We start from the raw sequence: 22,541 nt of genomic DNA on the forward strand, positions 1-22,541 counted from the left end.
TTCAGAGGTGCTACATAGCTGTAAGCCTAAATACACAAAATAAACCCTCCCAAACAACAGCACAGCTGGGAAGCTCTCGGTTTAGTCTTGTTTTTTCTCTCGCCTTGTAAAATCATTATTTGCACATACATTTTAAGAAGATAATTTGCATTCATCTGTCTAACATCCAAAAACAAGGACATTTTCCATCCCTGAATGTCATCTTCATTTGGACATCTGGTTCTGAATTTGCACACAGCCCAAACACCAATTTATATCTGGCATACTGTAACTCTGCATAATCTCAGCTACTGTGTATACCAGATGTAGTTTATTCGGTATGTAAATTCCAACATAGCAAAATAAAATTTTTTCCTACTAGCGATTAAGAGATAAGCAGTCTCACATCACTAGACATATATCCATACAATGTTTATGCTGTTCCTACACAGGAGAATGGTCTGGCCGTATCTACCACCGTTCTGTTGTAGGTGAAAAAACAACAAAAACCAAACTAAATTAAACTCTTGTCCAGTTTGGTATCAGGTATCAAGTTATTTTCTCACAGACAGTGACTTTGAAATGGCAGCGAAAGCCTGAAGAAAGACAAGAGGACGGCAAAATGCATCAGTCAGCCATTGAGAGATCTTGTTTCATATGTTTCGTTGTGCATAAAATGGTAATTAGATGTGAAATTTATAGATTATTACAATGCTGTCTTATGAAGGCAGCAAAAGATAATAAAAAAAATATAAAAATACAACAGGCCTGTGTGAAAAACTTAATTTTACCCACTATCATGAGCTCCCTTTATTTAGGTTGTATTATCTAATCAGTAATACACAGAGGAGACCTTGTACGAAACTAAGAAAACACACTTTTCAAATGATCTTTATACTGCTTGAGTTTATGTGTGGGAGGCAAGAAGTGTGACAAATGTAAAGCCTAATACGAAAAAAATGAAGTCTGAGAATGTCATAACCTTTTGCAAGCTGTGTTCATGGTCTTTGCCGCTTTTATTCACACCTGAGCTGAGTGAGCACAATGCCACTCTGGTCTGAGTAACAAAACGGGATTCTACACAGACCTCACTGTGAATGTTTTTTATTGTTTACTAAAAATCAGTGTAGAAAATGGTTTTCAATAAAAAACAGCGACAACAGTGGATCACTCTTGAGTACCAGAAGGACACGATTTCTGAGAAGATGCATGGCTGTCGTTTTCAAGTGTTATGATTTGATGCTTTGAGTGTCACAAACAGAATGCACTGCACCTCATTGTACAGTAAGGGGATGTTGACAGAATTTTCTGGGGCAAAGATTTCAAAACCGTTTCAAAAAAAATAAAATAAAATCTATTCACGTGGCTATATACCGCACTACTTGTAAAGGAGACAATATGTTTCTTTGTGATTTGGATGAACTGACCCTTTAAAGAGCAACTTGCAGGTTGGAAAATCTATTGAATCAATGTGTAGAAAAATGATTGTGTAGGAACAAGATTTTCTTAAAAATATACTTATATATACACTACAGTGACATCTGGAGTCATTTCTGAGAGAGAATTTTACTTCTACATCTAAATAAATCGAACCGGAAGTGACGTAACAAAAGGGAGTACTGCCAAGTTGAATGATAAGAAATTAATGCATCTCAAGGCTAGTTCTGACACTGATGAGGTTGTAAATGTTTATTCATATGCATATGACAGACCACAGCCTTATAATTATGAATATGCAAGGCATCCAAGAGACCGGGAACAGACCAGGATTAGAAGGAATAACGGTCAGAGGAGAGAAATGAAGTTGTGTTGTGAGGAGAACTAGTGGAGAACTGAGCAGGTGTCTTGGTGAATGAGTGGCGTTAGCTTATAGATTTATACACGTATATATTTATGTGTGTTAGCTAATGATATCTAATACTGTGTTCACATCACAACATTGCAAATTTTGCTATCATGTATCAGACCATAACAAAACTAGTATTGGTTACTTTTAATACCGGCAGGAGTATTGTTACTTACCCATAACAGAAACTAATGCACAAGCATCACTATGTTTTACAGTGCGCTGCCATTACATCAAGAGCGAGAGAGAGAGGCAGATCGAGAGAGAGATACATTTCTGATCAAGGTTTTTCATAGGATAACAGAGGAAGTTACAAAGGGTTTCAATGACCTCATTTAGGTGACAATTAATATGTTATAACATATAAGTTATAACAATAATAACCAAGTGTTTGGATGTATTAAAAAGCTTTATGCTGTTAAGAGCAGCTTCATAATTATCAAACAGACGGTGCATCAATGGCTAGGCCTGCAAGCATCAGCAGCTAATACTAATAACTAATAACTAACAAATCTATATAAAGAAAACTTATTAGTCTCCAACTGCATTAAGAGTCAATTAAAGTATGTTATATAAAACAAATGCAAACCAATGTTTAATCCCACCACCAAAATTCAAAACACTAACTTGGAAGTTACTGTCACCATCAAACTGATCAATAAGCGTTTTAACACATAGAGTAACAGTAGACAACCACTGACCTATAAATACTGGTATGAAATATAGTTTATCTATTTTTGACTAGAATCAGGTAAGACATCCAAACATACTGAATGTAAGTTTTTAAATTATATATCTGGATGTGTCTCAAACATATATGGTCAAACGGAAAAATACCAATTTACCCTTTTAAAACAATTAGAAAGCATAGAGTGGATACATCACAGCTGCACAATGCTTAATTAGCTATTTCAAAATGTTTCACTCTGCATCTGGCTCTACATCGAAATACACACAGAGATACACAATCATGAGACAGTTTTTTTTTATTTAATTACCATGAGTAAATAGTGAAAATGTTAAAAAATACCCCATCACTCAATTATTCATGATCTAAATTTTCCCCCAAATTTCATATAAATCTCTTACCAAGTTTCAAATATAAATAAATAAACAACAAAGCAAATGAGTCAATCTGAAACTGAAAGTGTAACCTCCTAGTAAATATGAGTATAAATTATAGAATTAATCTGACTTGTAAAAATGTCAAACTCAAACCAAGAACCACAACATCTGTGCTGGTTTTCACACCAAAGTCCTGTGTTAAACCATCAAGGCCGTCGTGTTTGATGATCTGCTGGAAAGGGACCCTGGACCAGTGGAGGACAGCGCAGCGCTGCTGCCTCGTAGACTCTTTGGTGACGTTGAGTAGTCCTTCCTCAGAGACTCCATCAGGGCTGATGCATATGCTGGGGGAGATAAAAATATTTAGATCACATTCAGTGATTCAGTGATATAATATTTAATACATGCACTGACCCAAATAATAAATTCGATTAAATAACTGACTGAAATTGCTAACTGGTTGATGATGGCTGGCCTCCGCAGCTTCAGGTCCTCCACTCCCTCTTCATGCCTGCATCCAAAGCCTCCCTGGACCAGTTTCAGAACAGAAACAACATGTTGAAAAGAAAATGTTAGACATAAAAAAAAACAGCCAATTTAAACTAAACTACAAACATCAGGATACACTTTTTACCAACATGCCAGACATGAAAGAAATGTTTTTTTCCTTCTGGACACAACACTTTCTAAAGATGTGGGATATCAAAGGAATTGAAGGTATTTACATGATGCTTAGAAATCATCAGATGCTGCTGAGCAATCAGCTGGCACACCTGGTATTTATTAGCCGTTTCCTGACATCTCTTCCTGCTCCTGAGGATGGTTTCAAATTTACACAGAAAGCTTGAAATGCAATATGCATCTGTCCCTCTTGAGAGTAACTCTTATTTTACATAACAGTGCAACATCATATATACACTATTATGCTGGAGAAAATGGTGACGGTCGATCATTAATAACTGTGTGATATAGAACAAATGGAGCTAACATTAGATATGAGAGGACCCCAGAGACACCACCTCTCATTACTGCAGAGTCTCCCAAAACCTCATATCATAGCTACATAACACCACTTGAGAATAAAAATTACAAATGTTTTAGCTGAGCAAACAGAAAGTCACCAAGCTATGTAACAGTACACCAGGATCCTGTGTCAGATAAGTTAATAACTAACGTCATGCCGTGTCAAATGGTAACCGTATCTACAAAATAGGATGCTAACAATGTTAGCTAACTAACATTAGCGTTATCCCTCGTCAGCTAGTGGTTGTACAGGTTAGTTACCTAACAACAATAAACACTCATCAGGTGTTACTTCTCAATTCAAGCCAGCATGCTGATTTGGAAGTTGAAAACATTAGAAACAAGGATTTACCAGAACAGTTCATGTCTTCGTGGAGCTGAATCTCTAATCTCTGGTTGGCGCGGAGCTGCTGCTGAAGGCGGAGTTGATGAAGCAGCTCACCGTAAGAACCGCACCAGCTATCAACCTCACAGAGTCCTGGCTTTCACATCCCATCCTGAACTTCATCATATCACAAATAACATAACCCTCCTGTCTAAAATGCACTCGCACACAACCGTGCTCTTCCATCACACAGGCAGAGGTGAAGTCTGTCTCTTCACCTGCACGAAAATTAGCTGTTGCTTTTCCTGCAAGGAAAGTGAACTTCAAGCCCTTACAGGCTGGAATTTGTGTAGCCTGCACGAATACAATTATTCACGATGAAAAATGGTAAAAAAGCAAAACAAAACTAGGGAAAAAAATACAAATTCACTAAATGACAACCACTCAGACTCATTAGTACCTATTACCGCACAGTGTACTACAGATGCATTGTTGAAAAAAAAAAGCTTGCCTTAAGGGCGCTGCTCAAAATGCAAACTTTTCTGTTTTCTGTTTAATGTCTAGTTAAACTAATAGAATCATACATTAATCTTTCACAGGATAATTTTCATTCATAAACTGTAAATCCAGTAAAAAAAAAAAATTCAACCAGAAAGTTTTGAATCTGCCATTTGATTTTGGTACTGTGTTTGACCACAATGACAATCATGGAACATCATTAGTTTGGTCTTGGGTTTTTTTTGTTTGTTATTTTTTTCAGTTAAAATCATCACACAATCAAGCCTCTTCTTCACCTTAAGATTTTCCCCATTGTTGTCAAAGCCAAACTGATCAGCGAGCTAGAAAAGTTGAATTACTACTTTTTTTTTTTTTTACAGTCAACTCAGACAGCAGCAGTAAAAGGCTATGTGCATACACGAGCAATGTAGCCACCCGCTCTTTCAACGCTTCTGCCTCCTGACTCATTAACAGGCTGCTGCCATGTTTGCATTGCAAGCACTGGAGGCAGCAGTGGTAGTTGTTGCTATTTAAAAGCATCTTAAGAATTAACTGACAAGTGCTAAAAAGGGGGCAATTATGAAGTGAGAACAGACTTGGGCCATCTGTATCAAGGTGGCCCTGCCAAGTAGAGCTCAAGGACTACTCTCTAGCTCTTCCTGAGTCCAAGTCCAAATGGCTGAGGAGAGGACTGATGTGGTCTGACAAGTGCAGAGTCCCCAAGACATCATTAGTGAGATATGGTGACATTCGCTGAGGCCAGTGGTGTCAGGGGTCAGGTTAAATGGACGTTAACAAGGCTCTGAGAACATATGGGTTCAGAGGTGTCTGCCTGGGAGCTGGGAGTGTACTATAGCACTCAGATGGCTATAAGATTTGCTTTGAGATCTCCAAAATCAACAACAAATGAGATTCAATGTAGGCAGTGACAGAGGCTGGGATTTTGTCGTTGTTACTGAGGAAGATGTAATGACGGGCAGTACTTAATTTTAGAGTTATATGCAATGGTGAGGGACAGAGTGCAGAAGGAACTCTAAGCAAAACAGTTAAGAAACAGTCAATCGAAACTTGATGTTTTTCTAATAAGTGGCTGGCAAGGACCGGAGTTAATCTGGAAGATGGAACGTGGGGTTTACTGTATTCCTAGGTTATCTATTTCCTTTATTCTGTATATGTCATATGGCAATGCCAAATGAGAAAGCTGGAGCCCCAACAACAGGACCAGAGAGATAAAGCCTTATCTAATATGAAGACATTTTTGACAGAATAGATTCCATCTCATTCCATCGTCCATATCGCATCATCTCAGTCAGAATGTCAGTAGTTCAAGTTAACACCACACTTGAACCTCCAGCTATTCAGGGCATTGGGTTTCTGGCTAAAGAACAACAGTTTGCCCCCAAGTTACCTACCCACCCACACACCAAAGCAACAGATCAAACCTCAGGCAAAGCATGACCACTGCCAAAAAACAACACAGCATAAGCGAGTGGGTTTGTGTTGACATGTATTTATTTATGTGCATTTGTATATTCATATGTTTGTGTGAGACCATCGTGATCCCTGAAAAAAATGAGAAAGAAAAGGCTCTGCTTCACCTGGTTAAAAAAAACAGATTTAAAAGGCAATGAAAACATAATGGTTGGATTTGGATTAGTCAGTGCAAAGCTTTGAGCTTGTTACAGTGTTTCCTTTTTTGTAATCCGGTCGCTGTCTCTCACATTACCTCCATTGTCTCTTTTCCTCAGCTCTCTGGTGCTAACATGCTGCTTATCACCATCCCCTTTGAATAATCACACAGTGGCAAGATGACATTGGCAGCTGCATAAGCTTTTACCATTACGCTTGCAAGGGTTGTTTGTCATCTCCTCTCCACACCCCACACCTTCTCTATGAGGGAAAGTAATCGATTTGTTTTGGGGTGGTTGCTGTTGGTTTTGAACAAACTGCAGTGTAAGGCAGCTTAATGCATGCTGTGTTTTGGAGGGACTTTATACTACACCCCTCTTCCTCTCCCTTTCTCTCACAGTCTTGCTACAGGGTTAAGGCTGATTTATGGTAGGTCGCTCAACACTTTTGATAAGTGTCGCTCAACAAAGATTAAAGAGTTGCGCAACATTCTCAATTTATGCTTCAGCAAAAGGTTTCAGGTGTCTGCATGTATCCAGCTAGCTTGTTTATTTACATTATATCATCCTCATCAGGATTAATTACATAAGGACGTTTCAAGTTATCTAAAGTTACAGACCAAAATATCAATCAGTTCAATGAAAACTACAGTCTCCATGGCGACATTAGTAACACTACCAAATCACATTGCGTGACAAATGATATGATGGTGTCCGTGACATAACAAAATTCTTCAGGTGTGCAACATGAAAGGAAAGTGTCGAGTGACACTTTTTTCTGGCAAAAATACGTCATTTCTGTTGAGCAACAATTATCAAAAGTGACCAGCGACCTGCCATTAATCATCCTTTAGTCTCTGGTTGTAAGAGTGCACTGTATCTTCAGGTGCTGTTCAAGGACCAGGCTGTTGATATACTATATTTTTATTATTGTTAACAAATCCCATAAAAAGACCTAAACCTTTCAACTTAATCAAGCCTATCTGTGCCTATCAGGCTCAAGCCCAGTTGTTCCTACTGAAGACGTCAATGGTCAATGAACAGGGCAGGAGGAAATAGTGCATTTGTTGGGGACTGTTTTCACTGGTGGATTTGGTGCACTAGCAAGTATTTATGACACTAGAACGGTGTATGTGGGACAGACTCAAAATAAACTGCAGTGCCCATATTCATTATAATGAAGGAACATGTCAGCCAGTGCATATGTGTGGCGCTTTTAATAGTCTGGACAATAAAAGAGGTCTATAGCAAGTTATAAGCTATATCAGGCTTTGTTAGTAGGATTAATCAATCACTGGTTTTGTTTTTGTCATTGGACTGGTTGATGATAAGACAAATAAGGAACATCACCAGGATTATCCTTTAACATGTCTTATTTCTCCAACTGTGGAAACACGTAGGCCTAGATCAAAGCAGAGGCTGTTTTTCTACCGGTTTCTCTGCATTACACAACAAGACCAGCACTGCTTCTCCTTAGTCATCATATGTGAAAGCCCTCAGGACACAGTGCAAGAGATGGAACAAATAGTATATTGCTCAAGAGGATTACTGGCTTAGCCCATGTGGAGACCTCCTCCTTGTGTCATGATTGTTTCTCTGTGCGGTTGTATATGCCCACTGTTCTGTTCTGTCCTTGTCCCAGACCTCAGGGTGATACTTATTTCTCTGTGTTGTAATTAGTCCTCCATCAGTCACTTGGTCTCCGGGAAGATATGGATTAGGCCTATACATTTTTTTTTTTTCTCAGTGCTTCAGAGTGGGTAATCTGGCTGTTGCGGAAAATATTACACAGTTTGCCATAATTAAAAAGACTGCATTACATTACATTCATTATGATTTAATGTCGGTTTTCTTAAGATGATGTTATAGGTTGTGAGCTGAATGTGCTAATGTTTAATTTGCATTAATTGACTTTATAAAGTAACATTATAAAGTCAATTAATGCAAATATAAAATATAAAATGAAACACTGAAAAGCTAATGAGTTTTACAGTATATATCCGAAGTTAGATGGCTGTATCCAGAACGTCTGATTCATGTCTCAGTTGTTGCCTTGATAATATTATGGTGTGCAGTGGGCAGAGGTGCAATGAGGTCAGTTATAAATGTAATGAGATGAGATAAATGTTAATTAGTCTAGGGTCACTTGAATAAGGTTAATGGCTTCATTCTCTAAGGCAAAGTTTTCAACGAGGTTAGCAGTTACACAACCCTCTGTAGCTGTGCTGAACACATTTTCATTCAGACCACGCAGTTTGTACAACCACATAATCATAAAATCAAGCAAGTAGAGAAGCCTCACCACCAAAAACAGCTCTGACAGCAGCAAGGAAATTGCCAAAAAGGAAAACCCTTCCAAAAGACATACTGAAGTACTTAAACAGCAATAGAAAAGTTGTACTTTCAGAATTTACCAGGCATTGTCAAGAAAAATTCACATATTTAGACACACTTCATTTGAGTGTTCCTGATACACAAGTGGAACCAGTTTAAGCTTCATTACCTTCAACAAAAAATCAAATAATGCATTAATTACTGAGAGTGATAATACACAACAGCATGTGCTGAAACTACCAGAAGAATTATTTGCTATTGTGTCGTTTTTTCCACAAGGATGTTTGGAATTGTTTTTGCAACTTCAGAAACAATATATGTATAAAATGACATTAACTATGTGTGATATTTGCATTTACTGTCACCCTGTCCTACCAGGCCTGAGCATATCCCAGCAGCCTCCAGGACTTCAAAGGCCCCTACAGTCACCACTTTCACTCTTCAACTCAGGAATGAAATAAATTAGATTTGCCTCTCAACTCTGCCTCTCTTTCTAGTTATTACTTTTTGAACACAGCTGGGGCCATATTTTTCCACATCTACAGTCTGTGGGACATTGCAATTGTTGAAAAATTAGAATATTAATAATGACATAATTGCATGTGAGGATAACTGTGTAAACTCTGAATTTTCTCTGTTTGTGTGTGTGTGTGTGTGTGTGTGTGTGTGTGGGGGGGGGGGGGGGGGAAACCAGGTTCTATGGGCAGAGCAGCAAGTGGTGAAAAAAAGGAAGAAGAGGGACGTCTATGAAGACCCGACAGACCCAGATTTCCCCAAGCAGTGGTACCTGGTGCGTAATAGTCTCTTATCTTTATATCCTAGGTCTTATTAGGCTGTTATAAAGGCTATATGTTGAAAAATTATAACACTAGGGTTTTGTTTGTTTGTAACTTAAATATCTGGAATGACCAGCTCAAAATTCAAAATGTCAGATATACAGTATATCTGTAATTATTCTAAACTGGGATTGATTGTCCAATTTGCGGCAACATGTTTATTGCTGTATTAAAGCCACGTCTTTGTAGTACTACTAACAAACAAATAAGGCAGGTACAATGTCAGTAGAAGATATAATGATTTTTTCATCTGTTTGTATTCCATTTAGTATGCCACTTCAGCTTTTGAAGCTATGAATAATGACCTTCCCTACATTCAGATTTGTCAATAGCAAATTGATGTCTTGGATGTTTTTCAGTTTCTGCACTGCAATTATTTCTGATTAATCCTTATTCAGCCCTGTCCAAGCAGTACAGCACTCAATACTTTCAGCTCTGCAGAAGCTTGTGAGATTGCCTGATTTAAAGATGTAGTAATTATCACAGTGGCAGGAGTTAATAATTAATTTTCCTTGTGGTCAGTCAGATAAGCATAAATTGAACTGTTGTCTTTTGGACTAACCCCGTAGGTTAAATCAGCCTCAGCACCAACACAAAGTTTTGTGACTCATATGTATAATGCAATGCATCCAAGGATGCTGGGGTGAATTTAAATTAAATGTCAGGACAGATCCACTACTAAACTGTATCACCTGTGAAACATTGCATAGCAAATGGTCCTGGCGCTGTGTCTTCTTCCTTCTTCACAGCTTTTCTCAGAGATGCTTCAATTTGCCCTAATCTCCCCCTTTTTTTCCTTTTTTGTATGCACAAAACCTGTCACTGCAAAGGATTAATGACAACATTGACTATCCCCGACATAAATCACCAGTGAATAGCAGTTGTGCAACCACCTCTGCCATTCAGCATTAGACCTCTAATCATCTGAGGGCTTAAACCCCTTTTCTCCTATTTAAAGTATTTTACACAGCTCTGACTCGAAAACCAAAGAAAGATGGTTGAGCTTAAGGCATATGCCATCAATGTAGATGTTTTGTCTTCGTAGTATAACCAATTTATTTTATTCAGACTCTGTTTATGTTGCTTTATTTGAATATGTGGTTGTAGAGATGGACCCCATTAGTCTGTAGCAAACAGTTACTTATAGTGTGTATTGAATGGTGTCTATGCCAGTTCGAAGCTACCTGCATTCTGGCACCACACAGGAGTGAACATGTGTGATTTATGCCCTGTGGTGAAAAATCTGCTGGAAACCGGGGGCAGGAAAGGTTGACTGTGCTTTCCCAATCTTCCATCTATGCGTTCTTGTCTGTAACCATCTCCTCCACCACTCACTCCATACTTCTCACAGTATGCATTTTCATCGAAATCGTGCTTTTTACCACTCTGTATCCCATATTTCTCTCCCTTCCGCTCTTCTCAGTGCTTACAGGCTGTTATTTCTTCTGCAAGAGAGGAAGATGCTCTCACCGAGATTTTTGACCTGCAACAGGTTGTTTTTCTGACAGCGTAACTAGAGTAGGACGCTCACAGCGGGCAGCTCAGCCTGAGGAGGCTGACATGTCAGAATGATGCATTAAAATTGGATTTTAAGTGTTCATAACCCACCTATGACATTGCTTTTCATGCTTCGGTGTTTATTTTTATATTGGGCATTTCTGTTTTCATTTGTAACATTACATTTTGCTGGGAGTAAAAGGTTTTTCATTTCAGCTGTTCTCACACTGATACACCTGTTCTGTCGGACGTGTCAGTCACAGCAGATTGGCAGCTGAATAAAAGCCTTATGTCTCCTCCAGTCAACTCCAACCCATCAGGACCTAAACACCAAATTAGCCTGGGCTCAGGGCTACACAGGAAGAGGTATAGTGGTGACTATCCTGGATGACGGCATTGAGAAAGACCATCCTGACCTCATCATCAATTATGTAAGTCCAAAAAAATACAAATCAGGGAGTAAAGTCACATTATTAAGGACCCTCCCCATTTGTAAACAGTATTTAGTTACTGAATATTTTCAGAGAATAAGCTGGCTGATGACAATTTAGGACTAATGAGTGCATAACAGAAAGATGAAATCATATAATTGGTGTCTTAACCTTTTTCACGTCTCCTTTAGGACCCTGAGGCCAGCTATGATGTTAATGACGGAGACGCCGACCCTCAACCAAGATACACGCAGCGTAATGAGAACAGGTATTTTGGCAGCGAACACAACAATCTGGCAGCACCAGTGGCTAGGAACTGATCTTAACAGCTTCACAATGAGCTTTCAAACACGTAAAATTTGGCAAACAGGCTCAGACATGATTAATTTTATCGTCAGCCTGAGCAAGCACATTCATAAACTGACAAATAAATTAGACTGGGATTTTCTGTTTTTATCAAACAATGCTCGTCCAACCCTTGTTGTTTTTGACGTTGCACTAGCTTCTTTTTATATATTAGATGACAAGGAATGACACTGTTGAGAAAGCACCATGTCAATACGGCTTTTGGTCCAGTGCTGTTGGCTGAACCTTTACATTTAGAAACCAATTATATAAAGTTTGAAAGCATTGGTGCAGTCATACGGCAAAGTCCCAAAAGAATGTTTCTTTTTTTTTTTTTTTTTTTTTTTTCTTGCCTCCATACACGAGCCAAGCTGCTGTAGCTGCATTTCAAGGTCCAGCCCATACAGCCTTAGAGCCACTTTGGCACTTATTTGTTGTTTATACAATACTTGTTTACTTGCCCTCAGTGATTCTTGCTCTTCCCTTCCAGTCTTTGGTGATCGCATTAAAACATGTTCGCCCCAGTTTAATGATGGAACACTAAAGCTCTAGCGAGGGTGAATCCTAAACCTTCAGCCCCTCCCTCTCTCTGTTTCTCCAAACGCTATGGTCGTCTGTCTGCCTTATTCCAATCCCCCTGGAGCAGATGAGAAGCTACATCCCGCTTCTGAAATGCACAGCAGGATTTGTCTCAAATCTCTCTATTTCTGGGATGATTGCCACAGAGTCTTTTGGTCGTTGTTTGTTGTTTGTTTTTCTTCTTTATTTTGGTTTCAGAGCACACCATCCACTTGCAGTCGGTCAGGGGAGAATCTTAATAAGCTTAACAAGTTTTCATGAGATTGTAGAAACTATTGTATGGAAATAGAATTTCTTCTGCGTTGTTGTTCTGATGTGAACTTTTAGGCTGTTTATCTTTCTAAACCGTTTCCTTTTTACAGGTAGCATTATTTGTCTTTCTGTCCTATACTGAATGATCTTTTCATACTGTATTTATTTATTTTGAAAGAGGTTAGCATCAGCAAGTTTTTGAGCTGAGGCCTTGTTTCTTGTCCTTGCCGAAAGCATGAGCAGCCATGCAGAGCGACCCCAGCCCTTTCTGTCATTGTAAAGTAGATCCCACTCTGTCCTGCTGATGGAACAAAGCACTACTGGAGGGGATTACTCCTTGCTTCTGGTTCACTTCAGCTCTCCAACTGCACCAAACTATTACTTCAGAAAGACACATACACATCATAAAAATAATAAAAATAATTTAAATTTACACTCACACACACCCTACTACTCATGTCAGTCGAATTTTCCAGAGCAATTATCTTGGACCGGATCAATTTATGGGTGAATGAAAAGCAAGGATGTGTCTGTGTCTACAGCGTGGAGCTGCGGTGTTTGGAATGACCTATGGACAAATTATATCCAACGAGTTATGTAAATCACCACAGAGTTATACTGGCCGACAGTGAGTAATGCTCACAACCCCCCTCACAATGAGATTATATGAATATATTCATAGGACAACAAAAAGCAGAGGAGAGCCGGAGGCGGGTATTTTCCATAGCCATGAAGGCCAGTTCATTTGTGCTGATGACACGCAAGGAGGATTTTTGAATTCACTTTCTCAGGCTGTGTACTCTTAAGTTGACAGCTCTGGCAGGTATTGTTGAAGTGGGTACAGGCTTAGTTGAAGGCTGGTTAAAGGCAGGCCAAGCAGGTAATCCATTTTGTTCTTCATCGTGACAATGTTTGTCTTTTTTTTTCTCTGCTTTCTTCCACTTCTCCTCCATTATGTCAGTGTGATATGGATGCAGAGAGTGGGCCCAGAGCAGCAGAAGATAGCAGGATTGATTTCACCTTCTGTCCTAGGATTACCTCCGTCACTATAGCTGCACGCTCTTTCTTTTTTTTTTTTTTCTTTCCCCAAACACCTCAGTGAGTGACAGCAGGGCTGCCATCAGATTCATCATCACATATCATCCTCATATTAACACGGATATATTCCTATACCAATATACATTATATGATGATATGGCAAATCTTTGCAAAATCATATAAAAAATAAATAAACTTCTGTTCAAAGCAATGAGCTGTGTTCCACTGTTATGGATGATATGAGATCAAACTCTTTAAATGTGTCAAAAAACAAGCATTTTAAAACAAACTGTGATCATTTTACAGCTTGCTCAGAATCTTTCATTTGGACAAAAGAAATTTGTGGAGCAATAGAGTTATAAGATTGTACCACAGTCTAGTTTTTCTGTAATTTGAAACTCTAAAACAATAATGTTGAATTGTCACATAACCCGTGGTGATAAACATACTACAGTTTATAATGCCTTCAGATTGTATAAAAAAATACCCTGTCACTGATCTCCACATTTTCATCTATAATGCCAAAACATGTTTAACTTGCAGATCTTTTTGAATCAGTCAATTCAAAATGTAAATGTCTTGAGTCAATAAGTTAATAGCAATACAAATTCAGATGAAGTAATACTCTGTTATATTTACTTTCCTGTGAGCCCTGGAGGAATGAAGGAACATTATCTTGCTGTGCTGTGTCTGTAACTGCTACCATAGGTACATACATCAGACCATATTCATTACACATCAAAACTGCACACTGCTGTGCAGATTTGTCATTTGCTGAGATGTGTGATAATGGTCATCGCTGTGTCTAGGCTTTGTACTCACCAGAGATCACTTGGCAGTGAGTCATTGTCATTTTCTGATAATAGACTTGAAGGTTGTCTTTCAGATTGTCTCTAGTACCCTTTATTAAATTCCGAAATGAATACAGACAGACAGAAAAATGGTTTTAATTTGTTAAAACAAATATGTATAACTAAACATATCGACTGACATGCTTACTGCTCCCTCGTCTTCAGGCTTAGACACACTGTGTTTCTTTCCATCTAACTTCCCTGTGGAGACCTATTAGCTCCTGTATGGAACTTTTCACAGGGGTCCATTAATTAAGATCCGCATGCCTGCACTGTGAGATTATGTAGTGACAAGCTTTATTAGAAAGTGATTGGCATGCTACACAGCCACATGTGTCCTTCAGTCTAAACTAACCCATCAGCAGCTAAGCTCAAGGCTAAGAAGATGAAGGAAGAGGTGTGGTAGTTAGTGTGGATGTTGGCATTGAGAACGACTAAGACAAGTGTTTGTATGCTTCTCTCACCCTGCCAGATTGCTCTGTCCTTGGTAGCATATAGCTTTTTGTTTCTCTGACCATGAAAGCGCCTCTTCCGCAGAAATTGACTGGATAGGAAAAATGGTTAATGCACCTGCACCAGTCACTGTAGAAGACACATCTTAAGTTAACTTTAATTTCTTATGACCTTAGTCAAGGTCGCACAGGCATCCTCTGAAGCAGATAAAAGCGAGAAACTTTGCAATTATTAAGAGGTAAAATATTAGGTTACTTTTAGTAGGCTACTTTACACTTTGAAAATACAGTGATTTATTCAGTGCAATCGTCTTGAAAAGATTTTCATCCATCATCAGTGGTGTCCTGTTGAATAGACATTAATTTGTGTTTTTACCTCTTAGTTAATTGTAAAAGTAGAGATGTGCCAGGGGACAGACTGGAGGTTAAATGTTTCTGTGTGTAATTGTCAAAGACATTAAAAAACATTAGTAGCATGATTAGTAGTTATAAGTAGTAAGTAGTAATTAGCCTCTGGAAACGTGGCTTGAAATTATAAAAATGCATATATGATATCAAAATTGAGTGTCTTATTAAGCATCTACAAAAATCTGAAAGAAAATAAACATTCATAACTAGTTAGAAAACTTAGCTCAGAAACAGCTCATTTGGCTGCTCAAACCATTTCTCAGGACTATTTATTACGTAATAAATTCCCTTGCTTAGCCCCGCCCAACTGCAACCCAGTAACAAAGGAAGGGAGAGAAACTTTCTAAAGAATTACATAAGCTATTTCAAAGGCTATGTTCTCATACTTTTTAAGTGTTTACTATATGCACATTATATCACAAATAACATAATTAATAGCCAATCATGGATTTGCCTTTCCAGGGGCTTTCCCATATTTTGTAACCAAGGTGTCTTATGTGTACTTTACTGACTAAAAAGAAATCTAATTTGAATTCTAACTGCAACATCAGAAAAAAATGGAAAATGGCAGTGGGGTTAAAGACTTTCTGCAGGCACTGTGTCCTTGGCTAGACACAGAGAAGTGGCTTCTAAGGCCTGAAAAGTAGCCTATTTATGTATGTGAATGCAAATGAAAATGCCTGGGGCCAGATGCATAAAAGTCTGTAGATTCATGACTAAAACTGTGTACGCACAAAGCCAGAAATATGCATACGCATTCTTCTCGTCAGATTTATAAAGCCATGCGTATGTTTTTTAAATCTCAGTCATAGAGGAACTGGGTGCACATGCACAAGCCTCATTTTAACCCCCCACAATTAGCCATGAATGGATGAAGACACACCCTGAACCAGCTGTGTTCATATCAATTCGCTGCCTGCTCCAACAGTCTGTACACCTGTCAATGAAACAGAGTTGAAAGAAGTACTGCCATTTCACCGATTGTGTTGCACCGGCGAGGTTCTCCAACACAAGAACAGCTGTCATTACGTGCAACCATTACACATGATGTTCAACTCTTTTTACGGATCATATCATTAATTCATCACATGGACCTGTAAACTATTGTCGGCAGTGATATCTCAGAAATGTAATCAATGATTAGTTGAGCACTCATATCTATACAGACTTTACAAGGTGTGACACATCTAAGGATAAAATAAAAAGAATATTAAGAGCAAAATAAAATGTTGACTCATCAATGTTACGTTTATAAATGTGCCTTTGATTCGCATTTTACAAATCTCTGTGTAAAAACAAATAAAAATCACACAATGACTGCAGATGGTTATCAACCTAAACAATGTTTTACTAAAAGTTTCCATCTTTCCCCTTATATTTCATCTCCACCTCATCACACCACCCTTAGGAAACCATACGTACACATGGTTTTCTAAAGAATGCCTGAGGTGAACACATTCTCACTGTAAATTCTGCATTTATAATATACCAGTTTGTGTGCAGGGAATGGCATATGCATGGTTTTTGTGCATATGCATCGTTTATGCATCTGGCCCCTGGTCTGTGCTGTGCACATCCACAGCCCCGTTGTACATACGCTGCATTCATGCATGCCTAAATCTGTGTGGATGTAAGAACCCTGAATCATCAAGGGGATGATACAGGACAAATCAGACTGATGGAGAGTACAAATCAAAGAAGACAGCTTCCTCTTGTGTTGTCTGCTTTCGCGCCTCTGTTACAGTGTTTGACACAGCAGGTCGCACCTGTGCTGTGTTGATTTTACTGCTCACACATTTTAGAACATATCATAGTGTGGATTGGCATTCCTCAAGCATCTGCATTCTCTTATGTCAAGTATGTCTCTGACATAAGAGAAGTAGTTTTTCCTCAGTCGTGTAAGGAGAAGACATTTTTAAATATACTTTATTCAGTGCAGTACTTCTGTGTCTGAATAGAGATATTGTTTCTCAAGCCATGAAGAATTACTTAAACAACATGCCATACCAATAGATAAAGAAGTAAAATCCGCTTTCTAGTGAATGTACTTTAATAAAAAGAAAATTGTGCAAGCTCTATTATGAGACCTCATTTGTCATTCTGAGCCCAGTGCCTGACAGTTTCACAAAAGTTTTCTCAGACTCTTGGTGGATTGTCGGCAGTGTGAATGGAGAGAGGACAATAAGAAAACAAAAAGAGAGTAGGGAACCTGCACACAAAAACTCTTTTCTCTATTTATTCTGGCCATCACATGCTGCAGATAAATTCCCTCCACTGTTTACATTGAGTTTATCAATTATTGTTTACAAAGCTGCCACCCTTTGTCAAGCCTGAATAATGTAATGCTGCTTCTCCCCATCTTGTTTATTCTGCTGGAGACAGCTTGTTTATTTTCTAGGCAGCCAGGCAGACTTGGGTAGGTGATGTTGGCAGGGACCTCACTCTTTAACCCGATTCCTCTGGCTTTCTGTCTGCTTTCCTACTATTATTTTTGCCAGTAGAAGGGACATTGTGGTTAAAAGCTGCTGCTTTCTAAACATTTTAACCAGACATAGCCCATGGTGATTGAAGGTGGCAATCCTATGCCAAACCCCATTCTACAAGGTATTACTGATCACTTGGAGTCAGTCAATATTACCCTGCTCAGTTGAGTAGATAGTGATAAATGGGATGTTAAAGCAGGCGTGTCAGTGTGTGAAGATAGTCCAGTTAAGACATGCTTTGCAGTGTTATTTTGGTTGCTTTTAAGTCATTTGAAATGATTTAAACATGCTTTATTGTTTTGCAGATTTAATCTATCTAATAACTGAACCACCATGCGCTGCTTTTATTTATGTCCTTTTCAGATATCTTATCATTGGGCAATGGTCATTTTAACCACAATAGCACCATTAAAATACTTCATTTCCTCCCCTACCATAGTGCTGCATGGGCAAGAATAATAAACCATTTTATTCAGAAAGGGACATAGCTTTTACTGTGTCTCACAGGAAAAACGACATCTTTTTTTTTTTAGAGTTTTCTTTTTTCTACCATGTCTGCATAAGTGTCCTCCCACATTAGGGCATGAGAGTCAGATGGATTAGAGAGTCTAAATTGTCCATAGGTATGAATGCTCATGACAGTTAGTGTTTCTATGTATAAATGCCTGATAATGGACTGACAAGTGTTTCCCTCCCCACTGTAATACTGCATTAGGCTGGAATATGACTACTGTGAGCAGACAGAAATGAAAATTAATTTGTATGTGTGGTCTTCTCAAACCCAAGACAATAAAACCTTTAATTTGAAACAAATCTGATCATCTTCTTTACAAAGATGGAGACAGCAATTCCGTGGTTGGCCACACAATGAAAAGATCTCCACTTCACACTCCAGTGTAACCATTTGAACAGAAACTGCCTCAGGCCACAGCTGAGCTGAGCTGAGCAGAAAATAGCCTAATCCTTTTGGGCAGCTCCAATGAACAGGCCCTATTCAGTCCCTCTAAAAACAGATATAAACCAACACAGCAACGTCAACAGACAGATCCTACAGTTAAGCCAAGCATGGGTTAGACATCAGTCACACTTGGTGATGCATATTTCAACACACATGCTCTATATAACACAACACAAACAAGTGTATGCGTGTGGTTGGGCTCGTCAACCATCTGTAAACACCGACTCACAGAAAATTTACATAGTATGTAAATGCTGTTTTTAGAGATTAAGCCATAGGGACTACAAGTGAGGATATGTCAGCCTCTTCTGTTTGATTTTAGCTTTTCTTTTCAACTTTATGGAAGAGCAATACTAAATGACTAAAGTCCCCTTTTAAACTGGATTTATTGTTTTGCTTGAAGGTGTTATACATGTAGAGAGGCTCTGCCATGTGGGGACCACAAGAACTGGGATTGTTCACCTTGGTTCCCCTTGTGTTTTCTCCTCTGTCTAGGCTGGTAGACTGTTGCGAGTAAAGACAAAATGAGAAATTTGAAAAGCTCAGTTGTGTCTAACACAGCCATTTCCACTGCAAAGCTGCTACTGCTCGGAGCAGACTCATATTCAGTAGTTGAACTTTCCCACCATCACTCGTGTCACAAAGTAAATGAAAGAATGTAAACACAATTACTGTGAGGAATATAATTAAAGCCTGATGCTGCCTGATCACGTACGATACATCCATCTAGTGTTGCAGTGGTGCTGTCAACAAGCGAAATCCAACACAGACCAAAACCTACACCGTAAATATCTACAGTGGAACTCCAGTTTAAAAATCCAGCTTTAGATCTAATTCCCTTCATGGTCATCATGCTCAGATTGACTGTGTTAGATGACACGCCCGCATTCACCAGTAAATGGGGGCAATGACTTGACCAAAATGGTGCCTTGTCCCAAGGAAGAGAGATAAAAGCATTACCTCACTCTGTTCCCATTGCTCCTTCTGATAAGATAAGGGAGGTCACATTGGTTTTGTGGCTACAGAAACTGTAGTTCAGTAGACTTTTATCTAAGATTTGCGTAAGCTTTGTTGGGTCTTTTCTCTACAGTTTGTCTTCTGAACAAAGTATGTAGCTTTTGCCGTCCCCTGGCTCACATACTAATGATTAATTTACTGTGATTGTCTTTCTCTGAGATGAGTATCAGTATTTAATGGGTTTTTGTTATTTTCCCACAACTCTTACTCAAACAATAACTTTTTCAATCTTCTCAATCTATACTTGTGTCTGACCTCAGTAGCCGTTGTGTCTCTGACACCTCTTCCAATCTATTTTAAATGGATATAGAATCGAGGCATTCAGTTAAGTGTCTTGGAAATCATTTAATTTCATGGATATTTGACAGATAAAATTGTGGCTTTGTCATAAACTCTTTTGTCTGCTCTGGCACGTCTGAGCCTCCCTGGATATATCAAGCTGTGTGGCTGTTTCAGCTGAATTCAATCCAGGCCAGTCACTCATTTGCACAAAAACACACACATGCATGTGCACATGCAGATAGTATTCAAAACAGCTGCATCTTGGTGTGTACGGCCTCTTTATAAATGTCTACCCAGGCCTCTGGCTCTAGGCTCACTCTGCCCGTCCAGGCTGAATCCCCTGCCTGGCATCACATCTGTGGCCACAGCTCCTTGGTTTCAGGATATTTGCTGTGTGGAGCCCAAAGACCTTTTTACAATGCTGTGGATGGAACAATAACCATACATGCACATATTTGAAGATAAACGCATTAGAGACCTCATGTCAAAGCACTAATTACTCATTTGAATTTGTAAATAACACACTGTTAGTTTAAAGCTGGGCTTTGATTGGCTAGTCGAATCACAGTTGCACTGCTCAGAAATAAAGAGATGCAACTTAAAGCATCTTCATTTCTTAACATAAAACTACATGCCAGGATTTTTTATTTTTTGTTTAATTTTAAGCATAAGTCACTGACAGTTGACACATAAGTTGCTATTTGCAGTGCATTTCAACTGCAAATGTCTGTACAGTGCTGGCATGTAGTATTTTGGGCCAAGCCTTCTGGCTGGACAAGGAGCTGACTGTGTATTTTTGCCCAGTGCGGATGGTTGCAGGCTCTCTGGCCTCAGTATTAAAGGATCTTTAAAGAATGTGTTACTATTTGAAATGAGTGTTTCCTCTGTGTTTACTCAGAAGTGTACCACAAAGAGAAAATGAGCAACACTGCAAAAGTGTGAAATAAATTGCTTTAAAATCTAACTAAACTTCAAAGTAAAACAAACAAGTGCAAACCTAAAGTTGTATTTGTCATTTTTAAGTGTAATTTCTAAGAAAAATAGCTCATAAATTGGAACTGCACTGGGTCCCTACCTATTAAAGGAAAATTCTGGTTTATTTGAACCTGATGTGTTTCCCATAAATGTGGCAGTTGTGACTCTATGTGTCCTGCTAACTTTGTTCTCTGCAGCTCCGTTATTGAGATTCCAGAAATTCAGATTGAGATTCAGGCAAATGAGGCCTCACATGTAATGACAATTATCGGGGCAACCTCTATCAGCCTCCTACTGTTTTGTAAATAAACATGATTTTTATGTGAATCGCTTCAAGACTGTTTCTGAGTCTGAATGGAAGTAAACACAGGAACTAGCCGCCTGTAGCAGCATTATGGCTAACTACACAGAGATCTATGTCTGGGACAGTTTGTCAGCTAACTGAACCACCCACATATTCATCCGTGCACGCCAGTTAGTTTACCTGTATAAGGCTGACTGTAAGGAAACTAAAAAAACTAAGTGCAATGACGGATTATCCTGTGGACTATTATGAGGATGATTGTGAGTCATTTCACTTCGAATGGCCAAGCGTATTTATTTGAGCTGGAGAACACAGAGAATGGAAGAAAAATGAAGAATGGAGGCAGACAGGAAACAGGACAGTCAGGAGAGACAACGTACAGAAACAGTTACCTCAGAGAAACTGCTGGTGTCCCTGCTGTCACTGATCCCCTCTTCTGACGAGTGAAGAGAAAAACTTTTTCTGCAGAGTCGGACTTGTTGCTGCCAGCCAAGTGTCCACGGATGAGTAATCACAGCTGTGTAACTACTACAAATGGATTTACAACGTTCATCAACACTGCCATCCTGCAGATTGTTTCACCTCCACAACGTCAACCGAAAGAAAAGAACAAGGCCATCTGGACCAACGTTCAGCTCCACACAGTAAGAAAAATGGGATTACAACACGTAACTGTGTGAGGAGGAATTACAGTATTTAAGTCTCTATCATCCAGCAGGATTCCATGAAAACTGCTCAGTGAGGATCTTGTCATTTTATCCTTGCAATGTGGAAACTTCCCGACATCAACCATTTCATTTCATCTTCTAAATTACTACTTTTCTATCAGGAACAGACGCTGAGCTATCCACAACCTCACACATAAACAAACTGACTTGCAAACTGCCCCAGGTATAGTTCCCTATACAGTTTGCCATAATGCTGCTACAGGCAGCTAGTTCCTGTGTTTACTTTCGTTCAGAATCACAAATTTTTGAAGCAATTCATGTAAAAATCATGTTTATTTCTACAGCAGTAGGAGGCTGACGGAGGTCGCCCCAATAATCATCATTATACGCGAGGCCTCATTCGCCTGAATCTCAATCTGAATCTCCATAATCTCAATAACAGAGCTGCAGAGAGCAAAGTTAGCAGG

The 22,541-nt window shown here is 38.9% G+C and overlaps 1 protein-coding gene and 1 long non-coding RNA gene across 3 annotated transcripts in view; one reads left to right on the top strand and one right to left on the bottom strand.

The window, feature by feature from the left end:
• furinb (furin (paired basic amino acid cleaving enzyme) b) overlaps positions 1-22,541 on the top strand; it is an 81,463-nt gene that overhangs the window by 39,685 nt on the left and 19,237 nt on the right. For both annotated transcript variants that reach the window (XM_067589355.1, XM_067589356.1), the window contains exons 4-6: positions 9,393-9,488; positions 11,334-11,462; positions 11,654-11,730. In XM_067589355.1, the coding sequence (XP_067445456.1) occupies positions 9,393-9,488; positions 11,334-11,462; positions 11,654-11,730 (302 nt within the window). The remainder of the gene's footprint in view (positions 1-9,392; positions 9,489-11,333; positions 11,463-11,653; positions 11,731-22,541) is intronic.
• On the bottom strand, positions 1,630-9,356 carry LOC137182833 (uncharacterized). Its single transcript, XR_010928381.1, has 3 exons — positions 4,266-9,356; positions 3,335-3,418; positions 1,630-3,234 (listed from the first exon to the last, which is right to left on the bottom strand). It is a non-coding gene; the product is annotated as an uncharacterized lncRNA (long non-coding RNA).

The sequence above is a fragment of the Thunnus thynnus genome, chromosome 5 (genome assembly GCF_963924715.1).
Source record: "Thunnus thynnus chromosome 5, fThuThy2.1, whole genome shotgun sequence".
Lineage (NCBI taxonomy): Eukaryota > Metazoa > Chordata > Actinopteri > Scombriformes > Scombridae > Thunnus > Thunnus thynnus.